We start from the raw sequence: 16,726 nt of genomic DNA on the forward strand, positions 1-16,726 counted from the left end.
GATGATGTACATGGTATGTCCCTTACCAGCAACTTTTGCCAAAGGGAACTTTAGGTTTGCACTCTGTCAATCTCCGTTCATCCGACAGTCAGGCGAGTCCGTTTTTTCTCACCTTTAGGGTTCAGGATCAAAATACCGTATGTCGCCGGTTTATCACTGGGACTTCCCTACTATTTCTGAACACTACACAAAAATATAGTCCAAATGTAATTCCTTTTATATCATTCAATACCTCTTTTATAACCAGTAAATATGTTTCTTGCAATTATTCAGCTCAATAATATTCTTTTATTTCTGCAAATAGAATTAAGATCTATTCGTATCAACTGAAGATTTTGAAGGACTCCATTTTGGCCTTAAAGATATCTAGTAATAAATTTGCATTTAGGGAATTTAGTTCTTGCAGTAATGTATCAAGAAGCATAAAATTTGTGAAGCATGTCCCATTTAACACGCTTATCAGTCAAATTCTACATTCTTTCATTAACAGTTGACCATTAATAAAAAGGAAATTTAACCAAGTAAAATGTATGGCAAGCCAAAGTGGACAAAAATCAGTATTTTGTAATATTAGAAAATGAATTTTTAATATTACAGAATCATTTTTTAAATATTAGAACAGATTTTTTAATATTAGAAATTCATTTTGTAATATTAAAAATTCGTTTTTTAATATTACAAATTCCTGATTTAGTAATATTATAAAATATCACACGTTTTGTAATATTACAAATTGATTTTGTAATATTAGATAATCACTTTGAAATATTGCAAAATTAGTCACATTTTTTGATATTACAAAATTATTAATATTAAAAAATCGTAATTGAATACGACAAATCCGTTTTCTAATATTAGAAAATCAATTTCTAATATTAAAAAGTCTTATAATACTAGAAATTCGATCGATTTTTTAATATTAAAAAGTGTTTTGTGATATTAGAAGTCTTATTTGTAATATTAGAAATCTAATTTGTAATATTAGAAATCTAATTTGTAATATTAGAAAATGAATTTGTAATATTGAAAAATCATTTTTTACTATTAGAAAACACTTATTTTGTAATATTAGAAAACATACTTTTTAATATTACAAAATCATTTTTTAATGTCAAAAAATATTTTTAATATTTGAAATTCATTTTGTAATATTGAAAATTCATTTTCTATTTTTATTAACCAACTACCCAAAATACGATAAAGTATGTCTAAAACTGACCAATTGATATGAATTCAAACCGGGCATCTATATGGGGCCAATACGGCATCATAACTTCCGGTCATTTTGAATTAGATATTATCACTTCATTATCCTGCTGGATTATTTATGCATATGTACCTAAACATGTTTATAACTAACCAAACAAATAAAAATAAGAATAAGGTAAGAAAACTTGATTTTGATTTGGCATATCATTCAAATACAATCACAAGCTCTAAGGAGCTTCAGACCAAATATAAAAACAAATTATGTAACATAATTTATAAACCAGACAAACTGGAATCAAAGGATGTGCACATAGAAAACAAAAAAAGGAATCCAACATAACTATGATATGCAAACCAATATTTTATTATACCTGGCAACCCTATTGTAATGCCTAAAACAAAAGAGCAGAATAAAATTTCAATTGCACATTTGTATATCTAAAATGTGCTTTCAGAATTGTGTTATTTCAGGAACTTTGATCACCAGGACTAAAAGCTGCAGAAACAAAAAAATTCTTCCATTTTATACAAAAAGGATATTTAAGACTGATTAATGCAAATAAACCTACATGTTCTTGGTAAAACAAAAAAACAACGGTTCTACAAATAATCTAGTTGAGTTTGTTAATAAAATTGTCAATAAATATGTAATTTGATATTGGCCCTGTTATAGGTTTCGGTCAATCATATTGGCCTCGACAACCGTATTGGCCCTCGGCGATGCCTTGTGACCAATACGACCGCCTCGACCAATATGACAGACCTCAAACCTATAACAGGGCCAATATGAAATTACATGTTTATTAACATATACTATATCACACCCCTAGACTTTTATTGCCTTCTGTATATCACATCCCTCGACATCTATCGTACACCCCTAGACCAATATCGCATACCGTATATCACACCCTAAACCCATTTCAATTACCCTATATATCACACCCACAGACATATATTGCATACCTTATATCACACGCCTAGACCTATAGGACCTATATCGCATTCTCTAAATCACACCCATAACCTATATGGCATAGATCTAAACCCATTTCAAGTACCCGTTATCAACCAACTACCCAAAGTATGTTAAACTATGTCAAACACTGACCAATTGATATGAATTCAAACCAGGCATCTATACGGGGCCAATATGGATGAAACCAGGACCAATACGGCATCATAACTTTCGGTCACTTGACACCGCCATTTTCAGTTAGATTGGATTTCATGAATTTTGATCACCAGGACTAAAAGCTGCAGAAACACAAAAAAAATATCTTCCATTTTATACAAAAAGGATATTTAAGGCTTATAAATGCAAATAAATCTACATTTTCTTGGTAAAACACGGAAACAACTGTTCTACAAATCATCTAATATTGAGTTGGTTAATAAAATTGTTAATATATATGTAATTTGATATTGACCCTGTTATAGGTTTCGGTCAATCATATTGGCCTCGACAGCTGTATTGGCCGTCGGCGATGCCTTGGGACTAATACGACCGACTCGACCAATATGACAGACCTCAAACCTATAACAGGGTCAATATGAAATTACATATTTATTAACATATGATATATCACACCCACAGACATACATTGCATACCTTGTATCACACGCCTAGACCTATACCGCATACTGTATATCACACCAATAGACCTATATGGCATACCCTATATCACACCCCTAGACATATATATATTGCATATCATATATTACACCTTGCAGAGAACACAGTTGATATGGGACTCTCCTGTTCACACTGCATGTGATACAGACATTTGCATGCACTATTCAGTATAGAATTTAAAGAAATAGTAATACCATTTACATATGTATTATATCAATGTAAGTTATAATTGATTATCAATATGGTTCATTTTTAGTACATTGTCAAGATATACCAGAAACATTTATTTAGAATGCAGATCATAAAGTGAGAAACAAGATTTTCATGATACAAGAAAGACAGTTATGTTAAAAATTCTGTGGTCATGAAAGTGCATTGAAAATGCGTTGGGTATCAAAGCTACCAAAAGTAGACCTTTTCTAAGAGTTGATTTTCATGGACATTCTTACATGTACAATGTGCTAGGTAAGTGTTGAAGGTATACATTATTTATTCATATACTTTGTATGTACACAGGTATTTAAAATTTTCAAAACTGGTGATAGGTATACTGTTTTTTATCGCTATTTTTGAACAGTGTAATTATATTTCTCAGCAAAATTTTCTGTTTACATTTCTATGTCTTTGAACAAGAAATTTACACTGAAAACTACAAAAATACATGTGCATGTACTCTAACTATGGTTACTGGCATATGCAGCACAGTATCAATTAGAGATTTCATACATGAAATTTTGATATTTGTAATATAGTAATACATGTATCTAATTTGTTTTCTACTTTACAATATGACATTATATTAATTGCTCATAGATAAATCAACATTCAGGGATTGATCCTGAGATTTTGAAATGGGGGGGGTCCAAACATCATTATAAATCAGCAGGTAGCTAAAATCATACATGGAAGAAGCCCTAATGCAATATCCTTGGCAAGCTTTCCATTTTCTATATTTAGAAGGTTTTTGTCTGGTAAATAAAATGACTTTTAATTTAAACTCATCACTTCAAACCCCTTTTTATGATCTATTTGGTTATGAGGTGATGTTGTTTTAACAATGACAGGTGAAAAGTTACCTGCTCTACTCTTACTTACATGTATGATATTAATAGTTATTGAAACAAAGATGTGCTCATGAAATACACAGTACATTTTTGTAAAGTTTGTTATGTTATTTCGGATAAATTTGAATTATTTTAGAGAAAGAAATTTTCATTTTTTCTTAATTAATACAGCTGATAGAGATATTAAAAGAATAAAACCTTAGAACACTGAAATATAGTAGATATATACTATATTAACATTTTTAATGTAGGACAAAAACTATGAATAATGACAGAAATATTGTTTGCAAATTTTCAATCGACCAGTATTGATCATTTTGGGAATATTTACCAGGTGGTTTAAAAACCAGTAAAAACCCGGTACTGTTATAACCACCAACCTTTATTTTTGCCTGAATTGCACGAAATTATATGTACAAGTAACAATATTAACCAACAATAGGAGGTTTCTCCATATCATATGGTTAAAATACATGTATATTTTCATGAATTTACATTGTAACATTTTGCATATATCAGACACTGTTATGATTTTTTTCCTTGATTTCTTTTCAGTGGTTATCACTTAGAAGTTTCACTAGATGAAATGAGAAGAAAGCAAAAGTAAAACAGACCATTTCTGTGCTTGGACACTATTTAAGCATGAAACAAAGTTCATGATTCTCAAGTCAGGTACATGTATGTGTAGCATGAAGCAGCTGTAAATGTTTATGTCAACATCTCTTAATAAAAAACTATAAAAAAAAACATTAGCACTTATATATTTGCAAAACATAAGAGTTACTTGAATTGTAATCTTATACATATTTGTGAAACAATCATGCAGAAAAAAGTGAAAGAAATGCACATACATCATTGAAGGCAGACTGGTATAAAACACTCAGCAAATAGTGATTCATCATAAAAAGTGGTATTCATGAGGTATGGGTTCACTAGTAACTTTTTTGTTTTGGAGAGAAAAAAAGATGGATTTATACTCAAAATGCATTTGTGATTAAGACATCATATTCCCTGTATTCACCAAATACCATTGACTTTCCAACTTAATTGGAATCTTGAATTTTTCAAATCTATGAACTACAAAGTTGTGTTTAGTTTAATGATCTTTAAACTACATAATAATTTTTACAACAAGAGTTTTTATCCTTGTTTGAACTGAAAAATTCCTAGAGAAAGGTAATCATTTATTGTACATACCATAGCCTAATCTAGACAACAATGACAAGGACAAATTTTAGTTTTAATTTATTACAAAAAAAATTCTACATCAAAGTGAGCACAAGCAAGGAAAAGTTTTTTGCGCATTTCTCCCTTGAGATTGGGCCTTTGTTCAACTTACTACAGTCTGCAGGATTCATTTCTACTTTATGCATCTCCAAACCGAAATTTCAAGGTGTGGGTCCAATCTTACTTTGAAAATTCATCGAATATTGATAGTCAGTGATTCTCAGTGGAATTCATATTGTGGAAGAAATGCTGATTTAAGTATTAGGAAATTTGAGGACATCAACGTACGTGTACACCCAGGATTACCAAAAGCAATAATAGAAAAGAAGACCCAAAATATATATATTGATAAACGGACTGTTTAAATATACACTGCGTGAAATCAAATATTTATTCTTTAAAAGGACTAAGTTTTGATCGGTTTATTTAGCTTACAATTTGGTTACATGGATATTTTTGGTTACTTTGAGGTCTTCCTTGACTCAGAGCCTCAAGACTTTGATTATTTTACATCATTAATCTTAGAAATGCTACAATTTTCACAAGAATCCAAAACCTTAGTGCTGACAGCATTTTGATTTTCGTCATGCTTGCAGATATGTATTTGTTATTTAGTACATTGCTTTATCATGGCAAGTTATTTTTTGCTGGGTGCAGAATTGAAGTTTTCCCCCTTTTTTGTTACAACATTTTGCATGAAGTTTGCATTCTGTTCTTTTCAACAAACATCTCTTCCGGTAGGTGATTTAATTAGTATTGCCATACAATACTATCCGATTCCTTGTTTATTATTATTATGTTCTCATAGAAAAGACCTTTGAGTATCTTGTTTTAAAGTATCTAATACAAAAATAATTGGTGCCATCGTCTAATCCATGGGTTTTGCTACACCGTGAATCACTTTACCATAGGCAGTGTCTGAATTTTATATTGACTGGCATTTAACGCATATGATCTGTACATTTTTGTAGAATTGAAATATTGTTATTCAGGTAAATTCTTTACCTCTATCCTCACCGGTAAGTGTATTCATGATACCGAATAAAACGACTTGTAATATGTGTACACTGTCTCAGTGTATTTAATCTATCTTGGACAGGTAGATTACTAGTACGCGTTATATTATGGTCTTAGATTAAACTCGTAGAAATGAGTGCTATAGAAATCTTGAAGGAATTACAATCAAGATATTTTGTGCACCAAGAAACATTCGATTTTTTTATTAAAAGAAGGGAATACGGATTTACAAAGGCTTATTTTGATTTACCGATATCAGAAGCCAGGGAATCCAGTCTTAGATCTTACAGGCTTTTTTCTGGGTCTGTTGACTACCCAGGGACTACAAAGAATTTCAACGTACCATCTGAACAAATCTCAGGTACAATTCTAAAATGATTATTACCGGTATTGTTTACCTTGTATAATCAGAGCTATGTGTATGGTTTGATAACCTACTATATGATATACCCAAAGTATCTTGCTGAGTGACTACATTTATTATAACTTTTTTGGAATAGCTCGCGTGTACGGAAGGGTATATGTCTTAGTAGTTTCTACGTTTTATGAGTACAAAGTAAAATCCTATGTTTCACTGTGTGTTTATTGGTTAATTTTACGTTTTAATTTATGAGTTCAAAATAATGGGATGTTGACTTGCAAATGTACAACCCGGATGAGAAGTTGTCCGTTTAAAAGTGCCTTTAAACGCAATATTACAAAAATGTATTTGTTTTAACACTTCATGAGATATCAAACTCGAGTTACTTGTCTCGATCGCGCAACTGGTAACTCGAGTTTGACATCATATGGAGTGTAAAAAACAAATCTTATTATTTTGCGTTTTAAGAAACCAACGAGCTATTTCTAACACGGGCTGTTGAGTAGGAAGTCAGCAACCCGTTATTTTTAACACCTAAAAAACTTGGAAATTAACTCACAAAAGCGTGGCACTTATATGCCTCCGTAGGTTGCCTTAGCATTGTAAGTAGTCGTCATGTATCGGCAATAACATCGCAATAGATTTGACTTTAGTCTTTTAATGGTAAATTACCAATTATACATGAAGTTATCAAAGTAACTGAAGTGTATATATGCACCATGTCTTTGCATGTTATGTCTACGTTTGACGAATTCATGATAACGGATTGCTGACTCAACAACCCAGACTAAAATTTGTTCGTTTGTGTCTTTCAACGCAATTTTACAAATTAAGAATTACACGGAATAAATTTATTTCAACTTCACACGCAAGGTACCTGTTTCGATTGTATTGCGTAACTGGCATCACATTAAAATGAAAAAAAAACATTCATTTCGTGTGATATTTAGCTATTTAATTTGCACTTTTAAGACAATTGCAAGTCAATAACCCGTTATTTTGAACTCGTAAAACGGAAAATAACTTATAAAAACATGGCAAATATATGCTTCCGTACACATTTTAGCATTAACATGTTACCGCCTATCCCTAAAACATTTTTTTCTAAAACTGCTGAATTGATAGAAACAAGATCTGGGCACGGTTTCACATAACACCCGTAAGACTTACATACACATAAATCCTTAACAAACAAATAGAACTTAAGTGTAGGTAAGTTCCATTGGTTTGTTAAAACCATGCCCAGGTCATTAGATCTGGTCATAAGTTGATTTTCAATCTGGACTGTTTATCTTACAAAATAGGGTTGTATGAACAAATGTGTAGGCGATATTGAAACATCATAGATAAAGTTAAATACTAGTGATGGACAATACATAAATTAAATAGAATTGATTGCAAAAAAAGGTTTTAATGGTTATATGACACATTTATTTTGCTAAATTGCATATAATTTGAATTAAGGTTTGATGTTGGCAAATATCCGTTTACTGACTCCGCTAAATCTTCAAATGCAATAGTGTGCCTTTTTTACTGTAGATGGAATACCTATAACTGTATATACTCCAACAGACTGTGTGGCCAACCCTACCATTTTAATATATATCCACGGAGGAGGAAATTGTGTTGGGTCAAGAGAGAGTGTCGACACTATCTGTAGAATATTTTCAAGGTAGATAATTGAGGTATATCATTACATTTCTGAAAGATTTTTATATTAATTGATATTTGATATTTCTCATTTACTATTATCATTATTTTTTTATTTCATTTTATTTATTTATTTATTTTATTCTAACCTGATTCTCTTGGTGCTATAGTTTCCCACAATTAAAGCGGAAATTATCAGACCAAGACAAAAATTATGGACAAAAATTCATGTTCATCCATGGTTCTTTCACCACAATCGCACAGAATGTATAACACAATGCATTTTGTGGGAATTGGTAGACATTTTAGCCAAACACTAAAAGGAATTATATTTACCGGTATCATAATTTTGAAGTTATTTTGCTCATTATTTTTTGTCATTTAATATTATATAGAGATGCAGGATGTATTGTTGTAAATGTAGAATACAGATTAGCACCAGAACACAAGTTTCCTTGTAATCACGACGATGTGTTATGTGTGGTAAAATGGGTGATGAAAAATAAGGAAAATATAGGTTAGTTGTAGTCAATGCCATGTTGTGATTTAAACTCTGACAAGCGTGTTTTTTCATATTTTATACGAAGATTTTCCTCAATTCAATTTTTGTTGAAGTGTATATTACACTTTAAAAAGAATTATTTATTTAAACTAAATTAATTTAAGGTAATTGCTATTGTGATGCCTTTTGTATATAATACTCTTTTGAGCAAATATATTACGTTACCATAACTGTGAAACATTGAAATAGTCCTATACTTCAACGATTTCAGTATAGTTATATAGCCTTGTAGTTATATAGCCTTGTAGTTTTTTTTAAATAGTATATCTTAGATTTAAATTTTATAAGACATCTGTTAAACTTTGAAGATATATTTTATAAACAAAATTATAGAAAGTATCCTATAAATTTAATAAGATATCTTGTAGAGATTACAGGATACATCTTACAAAACATACTACAGACTTTTTAAGATACATCATAAACATGAGAAGATATCTAAAATATGTACAAGATACGTTATTAAGAGCTTATTAATATAGAATAGCTCATACCTGATGTCATTTCAAATAAACAATATATTTTCTTTAATTTAAATTGTCTAATGCTTGAAGGTCTCGCAACCCATAGTTGCTCCTTATTTAATGTCTTATTTTTTTCATTACTGCTATTACATAGTCATACAATATACCATGAATAAGGTGAATATGTCAAAGAGACAATAATCCCACCGGGATGAAAATGTCAACTCAAGGCCACACTTTGGTCTTCAATGAACGACGAGGAAAACCTCGCACAACAGGGCAGGCTGCGGCTGGCCCAAAACATCATATACACAGGTACAGCGAAAAGTTGCTCCTATATACTCAAGTAACATAAACACTAACTAAAGGTGAAAACAAAACAAGACATAAAGAGGCCAGAAATTCCTGACTTGGGACAGGCGCAAAAAAATGCGGCGGAGTAAAATTATTTTAGCATGATCACAATCCCTCTTTTAAATCTGGCCATAGTTGAAAAAAATATAACACAATTAAACACATCCAAAAATCAGTCTCCTTAATATTCTGAAAAAAAATTAAAACTATTTTAACAACAGGTGGCAGCACTAAAAGTACTGTAGGAGTCGGGGGTGACAGTGCAGGTGGGAGATTAGCTGCTGTGGTTTGCCATGAAGTACAGGGAATCAGTTATCAAGTATCTTTTGTTATAGATTTTTATTTGCCCCAGTATAGAAATACTCCTTCTCCTCTTTTGATATAAATGTTGATTTATCCTATCGTAGAAAGTACTCTTTTTCCTTTTTTGTTATAGATTTTGATTTATCCTAGTGTAGACAGTATTCATTCTTCTCTTTTGAAATAATTTTTGATTTACCCCAGCATAAACAGTAGACTGTACTTATTGTTCTCTTTTGTTATAGACTTTGATTTAATCCAGCGTATACAGTACTCACTCTTCTCTTTTGTTATATACTTTTTATTTACCCCATCATAGACAGTACTCTTTTTCCTTTTTTGTTAAAGATTTTGATATACCCCAGCGTAGACAGTACTCGTTTTTTCTCTTTTTTGTTATAGATTTTGATTTACCCCATCATAGACAGTACTCTTTTTCCTTTTTTGTTAAAGATTTTGATATACCCAAGCGTAGACAGTACTCGTTTTTTCTCTTTTTTGTTATAGATTTTGATTTACCCCATCGGAGGTAGTACTCATTCTTCTCTTTTGTTATAGATTTTTATTTACCCTGTCGTAGACAGTACTCTTTTGCCTCTTTTGTTATAGATTTTGATTTACCCCAGCGTAGATAGTACTCATTCTTCAAAAGCACACCAAGAGTTTCAACAAGGGCCTATACTTTCTAAAAATTTGATTGATTGGTAAGTTTTTGTCTGTGGTATCCCACGAGAAGACCGACACGGATCCTTGAACGGGGTACCGCCTGTGGGGGAATTTTTGGGGCATGAAATCTTGATTTTCACCAATTCTACCCGATAAAGTTTTCATGCTTCGCTCGGCATTTAATTCTATTTACGCCCTAACCCCTTACCTAAAACCCAGGATCCACCCCATGAAAGCTAAAAGTGATAGTAATTAGATTTTATTTAAAAAACATACTATAATAATGAAGTTTTTTTAGAACACCATATGAGTGTAACGGTATTGGGTTGATTACTGAATTTAGATTTTTATTAGGTGGTACTTTTTATTGTTATACCTCGTCACAAAATGGCATACAGAAAGTTTGCATAGAGGTAAGGAAGATGCTGATGCACATTATCATTGAATTATTGTAAAGATATTTTTATTGTCACAACAGGAAAACTTGTCACGAGATATTTTGAAACAACTTAGCACGTCTTCTTCATTTGAATGTTAATAATTATATACAATGCGTTTTTTTTTTTTCTTCAAGGGCAGATAATCCATTTAAAGGTTTACATGTTCTTAAGTTTTAAGTTTTGAATAGAAGTTATGTGTATATACGGTTTGACATTGTGATTATTGGATATAGCCATGCATTTCTATTAACAATATAATTTACTGTTGTTTTAATTTTTTTTTATGACGCTGCATTTATGGTTCTTTTAAGAATAAGTTCAATGTGTTCTTCGCATTGCTGATCTTCTTCCTGATTTTATAAAATTTTGTGACTTTTTTGGTTTTGTAGCTAAGTTATGCTACCTTTTTATATTTTTACAAATAATACATATTATAAAGGTTTATGGAGAGTTATTTTACAAACGAGAAGGACAAGACAAGTGTACGAGGATCCCCATTGATGAACGAACTAGAGAGTTTTTCCAGGTTACCTCCTGCTTTAATGATTGTAGCTGAAATTGATCCATTAAGAGATAATGCTGTTTGTAAGTTCTGAATATTAAAGGAAACTATTATAGATGAACGAACAACACCTACTATTATTAAAACGTTATGATCAAATTTGTACAGTTTCAACTGTATTTAAACTTTCTTAAGAGCATCTAGAATTCTTGTTTTGTTTTGCCGACAGAAACTTCATGTTTTTTTTCAACTATGAAGATTTAAACTTAATGTGAAATTAATCATTAGAAAATGCTATACATTCAGATCGTTCTTTCACAACAGTCGAATTTTGTTTTCGAAGTTAAACTCTTTTTTTTAAACAGTATATCATGAGAAAATGAAATCAGTTGGTACTAGCAGTAACTTGCTTATGGTATCTGGAGTTCCCCATGGATTTTTTGCTTTTCAAGGTAATATGACAATTGGTTCCATTTGCTCGTATTTTTAACAATGTTTCGGATTTTAACGATTTTAATATTTATATACATTCAGATTTTCGATATCACAAGCTCGTAAAAACATTCACGATTTTTTTCAACCGATATACGGAACTCAGTCTCAAATACAGATGTACTTGCAACGGATTGATACGGTCGGATTATCTTTTGTTTTACGACAATATTCTACACAAAGCACGGAAAGCTCGATACTCACCCATAAGTTAACTAAACCGTTGAATAGGTTCATTCATAAAAGATATAGTTATGGTATTGTTGTCAAATCGTAAAGGATAGCATTTTTTGTGTTAACATTGATTCGCTCATAGGGTCTTTATACAAAAAATAAAACATTACATTTAAAAGCAGTTTTTGACATGACATGAGTTGTGTCCTTATTATATGACTTTTGATGTACGTTTGTTCTCAACCCTGTAAGGGAAGAATTGGGAGTGATTTTACATACGATAGGTTTAAACTGGTCTAGAGCTGACATGACAGTTAACTTCTAGTAGTTCTTAGTTTGTACATTGTGTAATTTATACTCCGTTTCTTTATCTCTGTTGTAACAAGAGACTCATACCTTTTATTAACTGATTTTAGGTGTGTTTAATCGTTTGATTTTTCTTTCACAGGGCCAGATTTTGAAAGGGGGTTGTGACCACGCCAAAAAAAACCTGCTGTATTTTTTTTTTTTTTTTTGCGCCTGTCCCGAGTCAGGGATTATTGGCCCCCTGTTTGTCTGGTTTCGTTTTCACCTTTAGTTTATTTTTTATTAAGTCGCCAAAACCAAGTTTTGCTACTAATTGTTTTTGTCTCTCTTCTTCTTATTAAGTCCTGGAACACGAAGTGTCGGGACTTATTGTTTCTGTACGGTTTTTTTACCGATGAACTTGTCCGCACGTTTTCTCGAAAAATATTGGAGGGAAAGGAACGAAACTGTCTCAGAAGTTGGGCCTCATCCCACAGATGTGCATGCCACAAAAAAAAAATTGAAAGGAGGGGCGCTTTGGCGGAAAAGGGGGTAGACCATTTTGTAGGACGTTGCTATGTCTCGGAAATCTAGGGGACCAGGAACTTGAAAATTGGTGTGATGGTAGAGTTTCATGAGTTCTACAATATTGTGCAAAAAAGTGAATCTTTTTTTTTTGTGTTGCCATGGTAACAAAAAAAATGAAAAATTTAGCCGTTTTTGTGATTTTTCAGATGTTTTTTCTTTATATAGGAGAAATGACTTGAGATATCTTCACCAAACGTAACAGATATATAAAACGATCTAAATGTGATTGAATGCATGTTTTGGATTAGTGTAGATGGCCACCATTTTAAATGGCCACCATCCAAAATAGGATGCCTCCTTGGAAAATAGTGTAAAATGTCATCAGAATTTTTTGAAACTTGATATTTAGGCTTAAATTTGTATGCTAAATTCAAAATTTTGGATTCTGTGAACATTTCGGGAATGTCAACCCATATATATGTTCTATAAAAAAATTGAAAGGAGGGTGCTTCGGATGAAAAGGGGGATAGGTCATAATATAGGATATTGTGATATCTCATAAATCTAAGTAGCCATTCAACTTGAAAATTGGCGTCGGGGTAGAGTTTTATTATCTCTATAATATTATAAAAGAGTCGATATTTCATGTGTTGCCATACTTACGAACAAAAACCCGAAAATTTTGGTCGATTTTTGTGATTTTTCAGATGTTTTCTTTTATGTAGGAAAATATGCCTTGAGATATCTTCACCAAAGTTAACGGATATTATATGAAACCATCTAAGTGTGAATTACATGTAGTTACATATTTTAAATTATTGTAGATGGCTGCCTTTTAAAATGGCCGCCATCCAAAATAAGGTGGTCCCTTGGAAAACAGTGAAAATTACATCAGAAATTTTATAAAATTTGGTATTTAGGCTAAAAATTGTATGCTGACTTCAAAAATTTGGGTTCTTTGATCACATGGGGAACGTAAGGGGACTTACATGTGACTTCCTTGAAAGCACAACTGAAAACTTATTATACTTCTTTTGAACGTAAAGATGTCCGGACGATTACTAGGAGACCGTTTATTCGATTCTCCTACAACGTAAGAGGTTGGAATTCCGTTCCTCCATACCCTAACCTCTTACTTCCGAGCGCCATATTGCATAACGCTCGTTCCGCCGTTCCTTGAAATCGGCAGAATTATAGTAAACTATTTTCCATTAAAAGGTTTTATACAGTTTCTTTACCATTACAAGGGAGAAAGTGACTAAACTTAAGAAAAACAATGACCTACCTGATGAGAAAATCCAGCAATCCTGGAAATCCTTTGTAAAAGCAGTTAAAATGAACTTAATATTTGGTTTTTAGCTCTTTGAGTGTGTAATTCCGGTCGATAAAATTACGAATTTTAAAATTTGCGAAACGAACAAATAAAATTAACCAACGAATTGCCTTTACCAACTTTAAGTTCGTCTTGTCAAAAATATATAGCTTTCCGTTTAATTAGTGACCCTAATTCAAAATGGCTGGCCATTTTGACAACTGTCTTCATTACAAATGTTTTCTAGGTATTTAACTAATATTTAGGATTTTTATCGTTCGATTTCCGGTAGGTTGAACTTCTTTTCTGTAAATAAAAGACATAAAGTATTTTAAAACACATGTTATGTTTTAAGTGATGTAGGAGGAGTAACGGATAATAGTTGTGTCCCCCTTCGCGTAACGGAATGAAGGAACCTCTTTCACTATTCACTCTTTCTTTGCAAATGAGGGTATGGTAAAATCAGTTATAAATTGTTAGAAAAATCAGTAATTATTCATAATAACAGGTCGGAATTTATATAACGAGAATGTATATGCATGGTGAATATGTCAAAGAGACAACACCACATAGGAAATATATATATATATTTCCTATGAGGACTATAGTAATTATATATATATATTTCCTATGAGGACTATAGTAATTATACATATTAACTGAAATTTCAGTAACTATGTATAATAACTAATTATACACTTTTACTATAATAAATAGATGCATGCCTCATTTGAAACGGTTATATAAAACATGAAACAAGTAATGTTTAGTAATTTATACTAGTAAAGACATTTATGTACATTAATAGATATGCTTATTATATTTCAGGACATTTTAAGGAATGTTGTAAAGAACCAATAGAAAGGTGTATACAGTTCATCAAACAACAGTCTAATTCATAAAGTGTTTAGAGAATTGTATAATTGTATGCAAGCGTTGACTTCGTGTGAACTAAAGAAGACCGTAGGGGACAGTCAGTTGTTTTAACATCTCTTCTGTTCAAGGGATTAACCTTCTCTCTATTTTTAAAGAACATGATAATTTAGAATATACTGCATGAACACAAACAATATTAATCAGAAATGTGTAAGGTGTCATTCTTTTGTATGACAATAATAAAGGGATATAAATGGTGAAATTGAATTAGTATAACATCTGAAATTTTACGGAAATTGACGGAAATATTTATTCAGAAACTTTTTTTTAAAGACTGGGTGTGGGTGTTTAAACCGTTTCGTATATATACGCCTGTCGCATAAGAGTTGCATTGTAAATTCCATTTCTTCTGTCGACAATAAGTACTATTTATGATCATATACTCAATCTCCCCCATACTACGAAGGTTGTCTGGTAAGCGGTTTTCTGACTTGGTGTAGAGGATTGGGATTCCCCCTCTTACGTTGTTGGTGTATCTTCCCCACAGACCGTAGACGGCCTCCATTACTCCGCCAGCTTAAAGGCTCTGCTAATTTCACATTAAGCATGAGCGCTACTCATTACAAATCCACGTATTGGTGCTATCCGTGCCATCATTTTGGATATTGGTTGGTTTCCACAGACTCTTTAAACCAGTTAGTGTAAAAGGTCAAGATGAAGAAAAACGATCATTTCTTCCACTACCGTTTGTCAACAAAGGTATAGATTCAATAACTTTGTCTAACGTCCTCCGTCACAAAAACGTAACCAACAAATTTCCCCCAAATTTCAAGGACAAATCAATACCGGTTATTTCATATTCCTATACTTTACCTATTGCTTCCAAAATTGTCAATTATAAAAGGCTGTTGCAGAACCTCGAGATTGAGAACTTCAAGGCTAAACCACCTGACTGTTCTTGCAAGTACTCTTCATTCAAATATGGTCCTTCCGTTCACGTCGTTACGAGAGATTTAAGCATCGTCGAAAACGAATCTCTGCGTCAGGTCCTTTCTAAAGGGCCCATATGCCGTGAACCAAGCTCCGTAAATTAGAATTATAACTTTTAGGTTCTTATGTATGCCGTGGGTAAAGGCCGTAAGGTCTTTACTTTTGAAACGAACGAGAGTCTTAAGAAGGTCAGTGAGTGCCATTGCTACATCAGTTTCCAAAGACCCCGATGTAGCAAAAAACATTGTTTTTGTCTGCAAAACGTATTACATCTAATGTTTATTATCAGAGGTAGACGTAGAAAATAATAGCAGTGATAAGATGTATACTGCCACTACACTCTCCAAAGAAGAGATAGAGGAAAACCATAAATCTGTGCTATCCTCTTTTGGTCACTACCAAAAACGATGATTGTGATTTATCGTATATGTATTGGATTCATAAACTCCACAAAAATCCATACAAACAAAGTTACATAGCTGGATCTGCAAAATGTACCACCATACCTCTTTCAAAACTTTTTAATTCTATACTCACAGCTCTCAAAGAGGATCTCCAGTCCTACCACAACATGTTTTACTTCTCGTAGTGGTATTAATTCAATGTGGATCCTGAAA

The 16,726-nt window shown here is 32.0% G+C and overlaps 1 protein-coding gene across 1 annotated transcript; it reads left to right on the top strand.

Moving 5' to 3' along the window:
- The first annotated feature begins 6,197 nt into the window (after positions 1 to 6,197).
- On the top strand, positions 6,198 to 15,381 carry LOC148623696 (uncharacterized). Its single transcript, XM_088565734.1, has 8 exons — positions 6,198 to 6,514; positions 8,054 to 8,186; positions 8,560 to 8,681; positions 9,766 to 9,863; positions 10,454 to 10,548; positions 11,390 to 11,535; positions 11,818 to 11,904; positions 15,072 to 15,381. The coding sequence occupies exons 1-8, from the start codon at positions 6,286 to 6,288 to the stop codon at positions 15,143 to 15,145; spliced, it is 984 nt and encodes a 327-aa protein (XP_088421860.1). The 5' UTR covers positions 6,198 to 6,285; the 3' UTR covers positions 15,146 to 15,381.
- The last annotated feature ends 1,345 nt before the right edge of the window (positions 15,382 to 16,726 follow it).

The sequence above is a fragment of the Perna viridis genome, chromosome 2 (genome assembly GCF_037379345.1).
Source record: "Perna viridis isolate PV_CMFRI_1.1 ecotype Kerala chromosome 2, ASM3737934v1, whole genome shotgun sequence".
Lineage (NCBI taxonomy): Eukaryota > Metazoa > Mollusca > Bivalvia > Mytilida > Mytilidae > Perna > Perna viridis.

Bases quoted from the DNA above. Each gene is read 5' to 3' on its own strand.
- LOC148623696 (XM_088565734.1), top strand. From the start codon at position 6,286: ATGAGTGCTATAGAAATCTTGAAGGAATTACAATCAAGATATTTTGTG. The intron at 8,682-9,765 runs GTTAGTTGTAGT...TTTTAACAACAG, and splicing joins GAAAAATAAGGAAAATATAG to GTGGCAGCACTAAAAGTACT. The intron at 9,864-10,453 runs GTATCTTTTGTT...CTTTTGTTATAG, and splicing joins TACAGGGAATCAGTTATCAA to ATTTTGATTTACCCCAGCGT.